Genomic DNA, 13987 nt, shown 5'->3' on the forward strand with positions numbered 1-13987 from the left:
TCCCTCCAGCCTGTGAGTGACTCCTAGTCCCTGAGTGAGACTCTCCTAGCCCTCATCAGCCCAAGTGACTCCTAGCCCAGAGTGTGACTCCCCATCCCCCCTCTCACCCCCTCCAGCCCCAGAGTGACTTCCCTAGCCCCCCATCAGCCTGAGTGACTCCTAGCCTGAGTGTGACTTCCCAGCCCCTCAGTGTGACTCCCCCAGCCCCCTCTAACCCCTGAATGTGACATCCCAAGTCCCCGATTGTGGGGTTTAAGCCGGGGCGGGGGGGGGGAGAGCAGTTTGGGGATGAGCGTCTTTCTACCACCACAACTGTAGCATTATTATCTTCTTAATATATTTCCCCTTTTCTATGAAATTAGCACTATGAATATATAAACATGAGGGGGCACAATTTTATATTCTTGCCTCAAGTGCAAAATTAGCTAGCCACAGCTCTGCTCTTCCCCTCCCCCAGTTTTGAATTGCCTTGGGTCACCAAGTTTTCCTGAATTGTCAAAATGGGTCCCCATCTGGAAAAGGTTGGGAACTGGTGTCCTAGAGGTATACCTTTGGCTACATTGTGTTCACCAAGCCCAATTTCCTCCCAGTACTGTAGCATCATATCTATCTTATTGTATACACAATTTATTTTTGAATCATTTCTGACAATTTGTGAATTTGAAAAGATTATTAAGCATCACAAGAATTTCCTGCCAAGAATTAAGCTATTAAAGCCTTTATTCTTCAAAGGCAATTGACATTGCTGATTCCATTGTCAATGGTAATGCTATTGCAGAAAAAACTCAGTTTAAGAGACTAAAAAAAAGTTCTATCCATATTCAATGCTGATGTGAGGAATCACAAAGGATACCACTCAAATTTAGTATAGCTCCTCAATTCAAAGCTATACACGTAAAATAGTCTTCCAAAGAGAAATTTAACATCCAAACCACACACACTGATAATGCTTAGTTTTATTCATTTATGGGAAATATACCAGAAACAGCCAGCCAGAAACCATGTAACCTTACTGACATCTCAGATTCGTATTTTAATCTGATTTTTATAAGATTACCTGTAATCACGCATCCTCTTAGTCAGTCCTGTACTATGTTCATTATGAATTGAAGTGCAGGAAATAGATTCATCCAATCCCCTAGAATAATTATAGAAATTAAACAAGTTCTCAGCATCAAACTTCTTAAATAATGTTCTTTTTTAAAATAACCGATTCAGGTGAGTAGGAATCTTTCTTTGAAGCTTAAATTGCACTATATAAGAATATGACAAAACAGTCAGTTATGAACATCATTCCACTTATTTTGCCCATTTATTGCAAATATCAGTGAGATAAATTAAAGACTTGAGCAGAAGACTACTGAACCTATTGCTTGGTTAGGTCAAGTCTGCGCTTTCTACATCGCTTATTTTTAAATATAAATACCAGTACAACTAGTACTGGAAACTCCCACAAAGAAACATGTAAAAATGTATTTAATTTTTATTTTAAAAATGGATATGATATGGATTAGCTTTGACCGATCAATTATTATTCATATACCTCATTAAAATTCTTTGCCATGAGACCTATAGGAATTGACTACCATTAGGCCACTGATACAATGAAACCGCTGTCAAGTCTATTTTGCTGACCAATATTGCCTGTTTCCTTCTCCCACCCACTTCCCCTCCCATACAACCTTTAGTCAAACCCACTGTGCATATGTATTTGGATACATTTTTTAATTACACAACATACCAATCTTCCCACAGGACCTCTGCCTCATTCAGTGCACAGGATGGATTCACTATTTCTTTTTATCTTCATCTTTCAGTGTGTGGCCCCATGTATTTACTGCACATCATCCAAACACTACCCTAAATACAGAATTATTAGTTTCCTTGTGAGTTTTCTGTAGTGCTCATAGTATCATCTTACCTTTTTACACAAATTAATAAACTTATTTTTACAACATTCCTGTGAGGTGAGGTGGTATTAAGTTTCCTCACGTACAAAATGAGGAACTGGAAACAAAAATTAGGGCCATGTTGTCAAAAGTGCCATTAATTTTGGACAAGCAATTTAAGAAGCCTCAGGTCTGATTGCTCCTTAGCATTTATAGCATTTCAGGTTGACAGCAGAACTTCCATGTACTTCAGTTACAGTTGTGAATGCTTTGCTCTTCTGCAAATCTGAACCAAGACATGTTAAGTTGGGCATAAAGAAAATGAACACGAGGGCCATCAGAATAATTTGGGTTGATGCGACTTGCCCAGAGTCATACAGGAACTCTGTGGCAGAGGTCAGGATAGAATTAAATTCTCCAGGTGAAGCCTTAACAATGCCTTCTTTTCTCTTTCTGCAGTTCCCTGCCACATTCACTTATGCATCTTCCAGCTTGTGCAACAAATGAGACAGGGGTCCTACGCAGACAACAAACTCATTCACCACACAACTTCACTTCATTCCGCGAACAGAGGAGAGAAAGTCTCATATACAATGTTTCTTTGCCTAGTGCCACAGAAGACCTGGCAGATGACAGGAGCAACTACATAGGAGACCCTGCTCAACTTTTGAAGCACTGAGATAGGGCACCCCAATTTACCCTGTGGGAATGGCATGTGCAGAGTCAAGTTCAGCAGGCGGGAGCTATGAAGGGATGCAGGATCTTCAGTGCAGATGGAATCCTCAGAGAATTTAGCATACAAGATCTAATAAGCTTCTTCCAAACACATGCAAACATCTTTCAGAGGCTTATAACTTGGCCAAATTTGGGCGATTCTTCACAGAAGCAATAAGAAACCCATGAGACACAGGTTACCCCCACTGCCAATTTCATGTCTGCTCAGAAGCATGGAAGAGGTAAAGCTTCCTAACCAAACTAGTCATTTCATTTGGCAGAATTGAGGAGTGGGAGGGAGGCGGAAGCAAAACGACCATACTTTCCGCTAATCTCATTGTCTGAAAGAGCTGCACCATTATATCCGAAAGTAAAAACCAAAAACGAAACACTTCCCACACCTGAGGTGGGCATGGGCAATGGAAAATCTCAGCCTGAACAGTTTCACGCTGGCAAAACAACAAGCAACTGAAAACAGGTTCTATAATGCAACGTTCTGTGCAATGTGAACTGTAAACACACACTGAGGTACATTTTGATATTGAATACAAACTGCCAGCTACAATATCTTTGCACAAAATACTTTTCCCCACAAAAGATAGCTTCCTTGTAGTTTTATCACTACTTGTCGTCTGATGTAGTGGTTTTGTTAACTTTTTCTATTGCTTTTTACAGATTTCTTCAAAAAGCAAGAAATGTTTGTGGCACAGCAGGACAGATTTTCACTTACACAGCAGCATTCTGTAATTGTGGAGGTTAAGTTATTTTTGCTTGCCTACATCCCTCTCCCCACCAACTTTAGTTTATTTGATTTGGGGAAAGAGGGCTAACATGAACTGCATCCTAGACTGGTTTTTGCCTCAAGCGTTGTTTGTTTAAATGGTTGTTCTGTGTGGAGGCTGGTGGTTAAGATTGCTTAAGTATATTTAAGACAATGATTAAGCTTTTGAGCTGTATGACTTTCCACTGTAGCAAGTGGCTGTTGGGAAATGGAAAAATCAGACTGTGTGTTCATCTCATCTTTCAGTGTGAAAGGAAAAGCTTATCTACAGAGCTTGTCATTATAACTTTCCTCCTGAACCACAATGCCTTGTACACTACTACTGAATAAGAGAGGCAGTGAAGCTAATAATGGTCAGGGAGGGCAGCTGGGGCTGTAACTCCATCTGGAAGCATTTTTAGGTCAATGGTTTTCAGACCAATTTCATATCTCTGCTATTACTAATGAGAGTTCCAGCTCAGAAGCAGGATTAATGTGGAATGTCTGGGGTACACCTATGGTGAGCTGGATAACTCGGATAACTGTCCAGTGGGGAGAAATCCCTCTCGCCCTCCCTCTGCTTTGGATCTGGTAGAGCAGCAACTGTGATCTCTATACTGAATGATTTTAAAAAATGTCATATAATGCGGGGCCTGCGAAGCAGCCTGCATCCACAAACTAACCAGTCTTTGGGAAGTGAGATGCACTCCCCACTCTGATCCTCTTTGGCTGCTACTTTTTCCCTCCTACATCTCTAATTTGGATTGCAGATTACTACAAAAATGTCACAAGTGACCTAGAACACAGGATAGATGCAGAAATAAATCAGAGAATGGACTCACTCAAGGATACACCCTCCAGGAATCAAAAGTTATAGAAATATTCTCTTGAATTAACTCAAATTAAAGAGAAAATTACTCCAACCAGCTCAAGAGGGCACCAGAATAGAGCAGCTACAGCCAGATTCTGTTCAAAATACAATGTAGATAAAAGTCTCAGAAGTGATAGGTCTCAGTGCTGTGATCCCAGGGTGTGGAAGTAGTTAAAAACAGTGGGTGAGAGAGTTTTGAGCACCTGGACCCATGATCCAAGTGCTCGGATGACCAGCTTGCTCACAGCACTCTCACCAACTTTAGCGGTGCCTCAGGGCAGGGTGGCTCAGAATGGACTGGGAAGGTGGAACACACAAAGTGGGACACAGAACACGTCAGTAGGTACATCCCAGGTGTCAACACTGCAGTTAAAATCCTATGGCTGCCCTGTGCCAGCTGGCTCCGGCTCACAGGGCTGTTTAATTGCTACACAGAGGTCCAGGCTCACCCAAAGCTGGAACATCTACACTGCAATCAAACAGACCCATAGTCCAAGCCCTGCAAGCCTGAGACAGCCGGCAGAAAGCAGCCAGAAGTATCTAACAGCACTGTACACACCCACTTACAGACATTGTTTGGCTACGTCTACACGTGCCCCAAACTTCGAAATGGCCAAGCAAATGGCCATTTCGAAGTTTACTAATGAAGCGCTGAAATGCATATTCAGCACTTCATTAGCATGCGGGCGGCAGCGGCACTTCGAAATTGACGCAGATTGCCACCGCGCGTCTCGTCCAGACGGGGCTCCTTTTCGAAAGGACCCCGCCTACTTCGAAGTCCCCTTATTCCCATCAGCTCATGGGAGTAAGGGGACTTCGAAGTAGGCAGGGTCCTTTCGAAAAGGAGCCCTGTCTGGACGAGACGCGCGGCAGCAATCCGCAGCAATTTCGAAGTGCGGCTGCCGCCCACAAGCTAATGAAGCGCTGAATATGCATTTCAGCGCGTCATTAGTAAACTTCGAAATGGCCATTTGCGTGGCCATTTCGAAGTTTGGGGCATGTGTAGACATGGCCTGTGTGTGTCTGAATGGGTTAACCAAAACCCTTGCTACAAATCAAGAAAGTCCTGAAGCTCATTAAGGAAATAAAAAAAGCTCAACCCAGAGAGAGATTCACAAGAAAATAAAACACTGGGCTGGAATACTGTCATTTTATAAGCTTTCTAGGAACACAGAAAATAAAACATGTACAGTGTCTCTGTCAGGCAACAGTAAACAAGTAGTATGCTTACTTTATCAAGTCAAAACTTTGGATTGCATCATTCCAGAAATACTTTATGCTGTGGTGTGTGAAATAGCGAATCTGTAAGGCAAACACATGTAATCAGTAACAGATAGTAAGCCGTGTTAGTCTGTACACTATCAAAACAAAAAGCAGTCAAGTAGCACTTTAAAGACTAGCAAAATAGTTTATTAGGTGAGCTTTCGTGGGATAGACCCACTTCTTCAGACCATAGCCAGACCAGAACAGACTCAATATTTACGAGTCTGTTCTGGTCTGGATATGGTCTGAAGAAGTGGGTCTGTCCCACGAAAGCTCACCTAATAAACTATTTTGCTAGTCTTTAAAGTGCTACATGTAATCAGGTGTTGAGTTGGCATCAATTAACACCGGTATTCTATTAAATTCTGTAGCACTGTTAAAGCATAACAAAAGTTATCTTAAATTAGATACATAATAATCATGAAAATGAAATACAAAATTTTTACTGCGTACTCGCTCTGCTATACTGACAATATATTTTCTACAAGATAGTTAATTCTTCAATAGTTTATTAACTATTTCTATTATTCTTACAACATATTGATGCACAGGATTTGTTACTTTATGGCTTAACACACAGGAGCACATTTCCCTACCTCAATCAACTGGCTTCTCTGACTGTCTAAGGAGATCATATGTCTTATACTGTGTGTGCATAACATATACTCTTTCCATAGCTGCTTCCAAGATTAAGGATTCAGATACCACAGGTCCACTTACAGCATATTTGTTCAGGTTGTTACTGGTCTCTTCAAAAGGGCTTTCACATAAATGTCCACCATAGCCACTTGAAACTTTGTCTACAATACACTGAGGATTCTGTAATGGGTGGGTTCCCAGAGAACGCACAATGCGAACCTTTGCACAAAACCATATCTTGAATTCATCCTAACAAAGAAACAATGTTAACAGAGAAACAAATTGCAGAATATTGTTTAATATGCTGCAAAGATGCATAGAAGTGAACCTAGGGGCACTTTCCTTCCTTTTCTTTTCTTAAATAAATACCAATGTTAGCTAGAAAACAAACCAATGAAGAGTAGGGTCTGCATATGCTTACAGATATGAAAGACATCATGGGACTGACACCAAATTATCCCTTATATTTACAAAAACATTTTAGCACTCAAACTCAACATAAGACCAACAGAAAACTTGTGAAGTTCAGAGATGCTCTGTTCATGAACCTGCAGACTTAGTTTTGGTATCTTTAGTTCATTATAAATAAATAGCATGGTATTTCACACATATGTATATATACACCTTGATATAGGGAGAGAGAATGTGTGTGTGCATGTTAAAGCTATGGGGGGGAGGGGCTGACTTGTACAGCAGACAGGAAATGCAATGGCATGAGTGAAACAGCTGTACACTTTAACTATCGCCAGGGTCTTCCTATTGCTGAGTTAGTCTGAAGTGTAAGATTTATTGCACTTTATGTGAATGTTCTTCAGAAACTTTCAACTTTTGTTTTTAAAGGGAAGTGATGTCCATGTGAAGTGGCAAATCCATGTGTTAAATTCACTATACTGCTGTGTCTGCCTCTTCCTATCCAAAAATCCACTTACCCTGGGTCTTATTCTAGTTTTCAGAATAATTCACAGACAGCAGCTACCATTTTATTTTGAAATTAATCTGCCAAAGAAACTTCTTCATCCTGTGAAATGTGGAGTCTTCCCTAAAATTACACCTGACCACAAAGCCCAAGGAAAGCAAGATCTAGCCTTGGGTCAGTAGCAAGCTCTTCTATACACAAGCTTTATACCATTAGAAGGGGAGGATGTCCAGATTCTCAGTGGGATTCATAACACTTACTTCTAGCCATTGAAGTGCCAGTGACATTTTCATACAGATGTGGCAGTAAGTAGAATGGATGCAAATAATCTTGGTTTAGTATGATATTACTTATCTTTGTCATCATATTTTGCATTTTTCCTGTTTATAAACTCCTCCCTTACAGAATTTGACATTGGTTTACTTAATACCAGATATCCACTCAATTTGCAACCCCTGATGTTCTAAACTCTCCATGTCATTTTGTAGTTTACTTTTGTCTTCTGTCTAATGTCTCCAATTTGGTGTTATCTGCACACATTTCATGTACACTTACTGTGGTTCTCAGTAGCACCACTTCACAGTCTTTAAGTGTAGTCCTTTTGCACGTTGTTTTCACACGCCACTCAGGCATCCAATAGAGGAGGAGGAGGAGGAAACCACCTGTACAAAGCACCCCAATAGCAACTAAAACTAGCTTCCAGCGGCACTGATTATAACCATAAATCTCCTGTATGGAAACAGGGAAACAAATATTGAACAAATATATCCTTAATTACTTTGGTGGAAAAATTCAGTGGTAACCTGTTACCAACTGTGACAGATATGCCATGTTTCACTTTTTTTCCTCTTTTCTTTGGTGAGGAAGGGCTTTGTTCAATCCCATACACATTTAGACTCAACAAAACCCACAGAGGTACTATCTACTGTGCACACGAATTAAAAGACCCTGTAATCAAGACTCTTCCGTGGCTTTCTCCTGAGGCAGTTTTGAAGAGAAACTGTTATGGTACAAACTAACCTTCAGTTTTTAAGGACAAAGCTCCGGTTCATGGCTAAGATGATATAAGGAAACGTGGCATATAACAGCAGCTGTGAGCAGGTAAGTATACCGCCTTCTGTTCACAAACCGATACTAAACTAGGCTGGATTAAATTGGTAACTTTTTAGAAAAAAATAAATTTATTTAAAACAATTTTATTTAAGTTATGTTTTTCTTTTAAAAATAAATGTTTTTAAAATTATATCTAAATTTAACACAAAAGGGTAAGCCCTAACTTCACCATCATCTCCTAAAATAATAAAAAAAATTGTGTTAAGGGATTCTTTTCTATATAAAGTGTGAGGTAAAACAAACTTTCTGGTTGTACTTTATAAATATGGAATGATATGTAATTTACCATAGTAAGGGCTTACTTGTTTAATAAAAATAAACTGTTTTGGGGTGTTTAACTAAATTTTAGGCACCATCCTAATGCAACCTGAATATGCCATTAAGTGCCACCAATGCCCCTCTGCTATGTATATTGGACAGACTGGATAATCACTTCACCAAACAATTAAGGGACATAAATCAGTCCTTAGGAATCTGAATACACATAAACCTGTCCTGAGCATTTCAACGGAGTAGGCCACAGTATTAAAGAACTGCAAATCTGCGTCCTACAACAAAGAAAGAGACTTACAAAGGGAGACATCTAAACTGGAATTTATTCTTGAATTTGACACTTTGCACCTTGGCCTTAATAGAGATAGCAATTACCTTATGCACAACAAAGACAGCTTCCCCATCTTTGATATTCATAGTGGTCTCAGCCAAACCACTTAATAGGTGCAGTAATTTCTTCCCTACCTTCACCCTGCCCCGCCCAGGCGATTTGTCAGTTTTCTTCCCCCCTCCCGCCTCTGCTATATATTCGCCAGGCCAGTTCATTTTCAGCACTAATTCCAGATCTAAAGTGGGTCTGCCTCATGAAAGCTCATCACTGTATAAATTATTTTGTTAGTCTTTAAAGTGTTACTTAACTACTTTTTTGTTTCATGAGCAAAACATTAGAAATCTATAAAACTGCATATCATTCAGCATTTGCTCACACATTAAAATGTACAATTAATAGTTTGAAAATATTAAGCTATATACTTGCTTAAATAAACATACATTGTAAAAGGAATCAAGGTAGGCCTCGCAAGAGGTATAAAGACTGTGTGAAAGCCAACATTGCTCATACTGGTTTAAAACCAGACCAGCTAGAGCAGCATGCAAAAGACCGAACAGGCTGGCGTGATCTCGTACAACACGCGTATGACAACTTTGAAGAGCAGCAACATGTACACCTCATTCATGCTCGTGAGAGGAAGAAAGCAACAGCAGCAGCTGTACCAACAGCGCCAGGAAAATTCCCTTGCTCCCACTGTGAACGCCCATGCCGTTCAAAGCTTGGACTCCTCAGCCACACGCGAGTCCACAACCAACGAGCCTGTGCAAGCTCAAAATGTCACCGTTGGACACAATGGACTACTTACAATACCATTGTTATAGTGTACCCTCCCAGGCAGCAAAAAGATGTACCAAATGTGGCGTCAATGGCTGTACTTAGCTATAAATCAGCATGTTTTAATAGTTAATATATCAACCAAGGAGAAAAGACAATTACTGCTTCCGTAACTGGTGCTCTTTAAGATGTGCTGCTCATGTCCATTCCAATACAGTTGTGCATGCATACACATGCCCAGTTGCCAGATGTCTTTTTCTTCTAGCTGGTAGCCATTGGGTCAGTGGCACCTATATGACAACCAATATATACATCGCCCAACCTGCTCAGTTCCTTCTTGCCAGCTACTCCGACAGTGAGGGAAAGCTAGAGGGTTTTGGAATGGACATGAGCACACACATCTTGAAGAACACCAGTTACTGAAGTAAGTAACAGTCTTTTCTCCTCCAAGTGATTGCTCATGTGCATTCCAATACAGATGAATGCAAGCTGACGTTAGGAGGTGGAGTCAGAGCCCCAAAACAACTGCAGTATGGCCTGGCCCATTGCAGCACCCTCCCTAGCATGCTGTGTGATCATATAATGGGCTGAAAAAGTACGTATGGAAGACCAGGTGGCCACCCTACAGTATCTCCTGAATCAGTACAAGGACCAGGAATGCTGCTGTGAATGCCTGCGCCCTCAGAGAATGAGCCCTAATCAAAGGAGGGGGCACCCCCACCAGCTGGTAGCATTCCTGAATGCAAGCCGCTATCCAGGAAGAGATCCTCTGGGAGGAAACCACACAGCCCTTCATCCTGTTTGCCACTGCAACAAAGAGCTGCTTCAACTTTCTAAAAGGTTTGGTCCTGTCTATATAAAAAGCTGATGCTCTAGGGACATCTAAGGCAGTAAACTCTGCACCCTCGGGGTGGCACGAAGTTTGGAATAAAACACAGGTAAGGAAATATCCTGACTGACATGGAAAGAGGACACCACCTTCGGAAGGAAAGTCAGATGGGTTCTCAATCAAACCTTGTTCTTGTGGAACACCGGGTGCAGTGGGTCCACAGGGATCTAAGCTCAGACACCCTACTGACTGATGTGATGGCCACCAAAAAGGCTGTTTTGTAACACAGAAAAAACAGGGAACAGGAAGCAAGGAGTTCAAAGGGGGCCCCAATAAGCTTAGACAACACCAGATTAAGGTCCCATGAGGGTAAGGAGTCCTACAGGGGTCTAACTCTCCCCAGCCCTTTCATGAATCTCTTGACCACCAGGTCCAAAAACACAAATGAAAAGCCTGGGCCAGGATGGAAAGCAGAAATGGCCACCAAGTGCACCTTAATGGAAGAGAGGCCAGCCTCTCCTGACTCAGGTGCCAAAGTCCGTCTAAAACAACTGGGATTGTAGCCTGGAGGGGGAGGATCCTTTCTGGGACATCCACACAGCAAACCTTTTCCGCTTTGCCAGGTAAATGACCACTGTGGAAGGTTTCCTGCTGTTCAGGAGTACGGGGTCTGAGCAGGAAAGTTCCATGGCGCTCAGCCATGAAGCTTCCATGCTGTGAGGTGAAGGGACAAGAGGGCGGGGTGCTGGTGCCACCCCTCATCCTGAATCAACAGGTATGGAGCCACTAGGATTACCGAGACCTGATCTGACCAAATTTTGAGGAGGACCTTGTGAACGAGGGGTACTGCAGGGAACACATAAAGGAAAGGGCCTGCCCAAGATCCTGGACTCCAGTTCCGGTACGAGCAAAACATCCAACTCTTCACATTGAGGTGCACAGTGAACAGATCCCCCAGGGGAAAGCCCCAAATTTGGAAAATTTATTACAGCACGTCCGGATGAACAGACCACTTGTGGTTCACAAAGAACCTGCGGAGGTGGTCCACTATGATGTTGTAGACCTCTGGTAAATAGTGAGCTTGTAGGGGAATTTGGTTTTGAATTCAAAACTCCCAAAGCCCGAGAGCCTCTTGACACAAAGAAGAGGAGCGTGAACCTTGCCTGTTGATATAGTACATTGCTGTCTTGTTGCCCATGCTCACCAATATGCAATGATCAGCCAGGTTGTCTCGAAACACCTCGCACGTCAATCTGATGACCCTGAGCTCCCTCACAGGGACATGGAGCTCGAGGTTCGACATGCCTCAGGGAGCCTCTGTCCAGCACTCTCCAAGCTTCACCCCCCAACATAAGTCCGAAGCATTGGTTACCAGGGACAGGGAAGGCAGGGGAGGTCTGAAGGGCACCCCTGCAGGGCACCCCTGCACACACTATCCAAGCATCCAGCCATCAGTGCAGGGTCCGCAGTACTTACTGCAGCAATGTCACCAACATGCCCATGTAGTCCCTCACAGGGCAGTCCATCAAAGCCAGCCACAACCTGAGAGGGCAGAGCTGAAGTCTGGTATGTTGCACCACGAACGTACACGCCGATATGTGGCCACAGAGCCTCAGACAGCACCTGGCTGTCGTGGTGTGGAACTCGATCAGATTGTTTATGATGCTGGCCATGGCCTGAAACCTGCTCTCTGGCAGGGAGGCCCTGGCGAGCACCAAGTCCTGCACAGCCCCCATGAACTTTATCCTTTCTGTGGGGACCAGTGTATGGCAAATCACTCCGGCTGCAGACATGCTTTCATAAGAAGGTCCTTCAGGCGCTGCGTCCTGTCTTCAGTTTAAAAGTTCTACAAACAGAGCCACGATGCATCCGATGGCTCTCAACCAAGCACTTTAAATAAGGGGGGGTGGGCTGCTCTTTGGCATGTGCTTGCCACACTCTCCACAGGCCTTGAAGCCTGGAGACTTCGGCATGCTCAGGCACCAGGGCCATGAGTGGGGAGAAACCAGTGTCCCAGCTCAGGTCCAACAACTATCTACAACAACAAACTATTAACAACTAACTACCTAACAAATGAACTACAAACAACAATTAACTAGCTGGAGAAAAGTAAGCTACCAGAGGAGAAAAGACTGCTCACACGAGCAACCCGGAGTTCTGACAACCATCACCACCGCAAGAAGGAACTGAACGGGGAGCGGGTTGGGCAGTGTATATATTGGTCACCATATTGGTGCCACTCCAGGGGACACTGCAGTAACCCAATGGCTACCGGTTCGGGAGAAAAGACTTCCAGCACCTGGGCATGCGCGTGCATGCACATGTATATTGGAATGGACAAGAGCAATCACTCGAAGAGGAAACCATCTTTCTTTGGAAAATAACTGAAGTTTAAATTGATTAAAAGTGATGACTTAAATCAATGCATTCCAGTAGTAGTAGTAGTAGTAGGCATCCTTCAGTCTGCATAGACTATTGATGGCGCCCTTTAAAGTTTCAACTGAGGACTTCATTTACAGCGTCTATTATGACTATGAAGACCCACACAAGAGTGACAGTCCTTGCTGCAGCTCTTGCAGATGTGGTGGGTGTCTGGCAAGTCCTTATTGTGCTTTCTGTGGGCTCGCTTCTCCTCTGTTAGCTGTCTGATCTTCAACTCGCCCTTCTGAAGGCCCTTGTGTAACCCCTGCCTGCATCTGCTGTGGTCGTCTGCTAGATCTTCCCAGTTGTCCAGCTCGATGTCTACCTCTCTGAGGTCTCTCTTGCAGACATCTTTGTAGCGCAACTGGGGGCGTCCGGGAGGTCTTTTGCCAGAGGCTAGCTCACCATATAGGATGTCTTTTGGAATCCTTCCATCATTCATCCTGTGGACGTGGCCAAGCCAGTGGAGTCGACGCTGCCTGAGGAGGGTGTGCATGGTTGGAATTCCAGCTTGCTCGAGGACAGCGGTGTTGGTCACTCTGTCCTTCCATGATATTCCAAGGATGCGCCTGAGGCAGCGCAAGTGGAAGACGTTCAGCCTCTTTTCCTGGCGGACATACAGGGTCCAAGTCTCACTGCCATAAAGGAGGGTGCTGAGGATGCAGGCTCTGTAAGACCTGCATTTTGGTGTGAGTGTACAGCTTGTTGTTATTCCACACTCTCTTGCTGCGTGTGGACAGAGTTGTGGCTGCTTTTCCAATCCTCCTATTTAGCTCAGTGTCCAACAACGGGGTGTCAGTGATGGTGGACCCGAGCTAAACGAACTCACGGACGACCTCTAACGTATAGTTGTCAATGCTTATTGATGGGGATTCAGCAACATCCTGACTGAGTACGTTTGTCTTCTTTAGGCTGATGGTAAGCCCAAAGTCCTTGCACGCTTTGGAGAACTGATCCAGTAGTTTTTGAAGCTGGTCTTCTGTGTGAGACACTACAGCAGCATCGTCTGCGAACAGCATGTCTCTGATGAGGACTTCCTGCACCTTAGACTTAGCTTTCAGCCTTGCAAGGTGAAACAGTTTCCCATCAGATCATGTGTGCAGCAAGATGCCCTCTGTTGAAGATCCAAAGGCATGCTTCAGGAGGAGTGCGAAGAAGATCCCGAACAATGTCGGAGCAAGCACGCATCCTTGT

General features: G+C 43.4%; 1 protein-coding gene across 4 annotated transcripts in view; it reads right to left on the bottom strand.

Annotated features, from left to right (window-relative positions):
• Positions 1–13987, bottom strand: part of ATP13A3 (ATPase 13A3) — a 151202-nt gene that overhangs the window by 78157 nt on the left and 59058 nt on the right. For 3 of the 4 annotated variants that reach the window (XM_075004720.1, XM_075004723.1, XM_075004722.1), the window contains 4 exons: positions 7608–7781; positions 6218–6385; positions 5466–5536; positions 1058–1138 (listed from right to left, as the gene is read on the bottom strand). In XM_075004720.1, the coding sequence (XP_074860821.1) occupies positions 1058–1138; positions 5466–5536; positions 6218–6385; positions 7608–7781 (494 nt within the window). Of the gene's footprint in view, positions 1–1057; positions 1139–5465; positions 5537–6217; positions 6386–7607; positions 7782–13987 lie in introns of those variants that run through there. The other variant, XM_075004725.1, reaches the window with a different exon arrangement.

This window comes from Carettochelys insculpta, chromosome 10 (assembly GCF_033958435.1).
Source record: "Carettochelys insculpta isolate YL-2023 chromosome 10, ASM3395843v1, whole genome shotgun sequence".
NCBI lineage: Eukaryota > Metazoa > Chordata > Testudines > Carettochelyidae > Carettochelys > Carettochelys insculpta.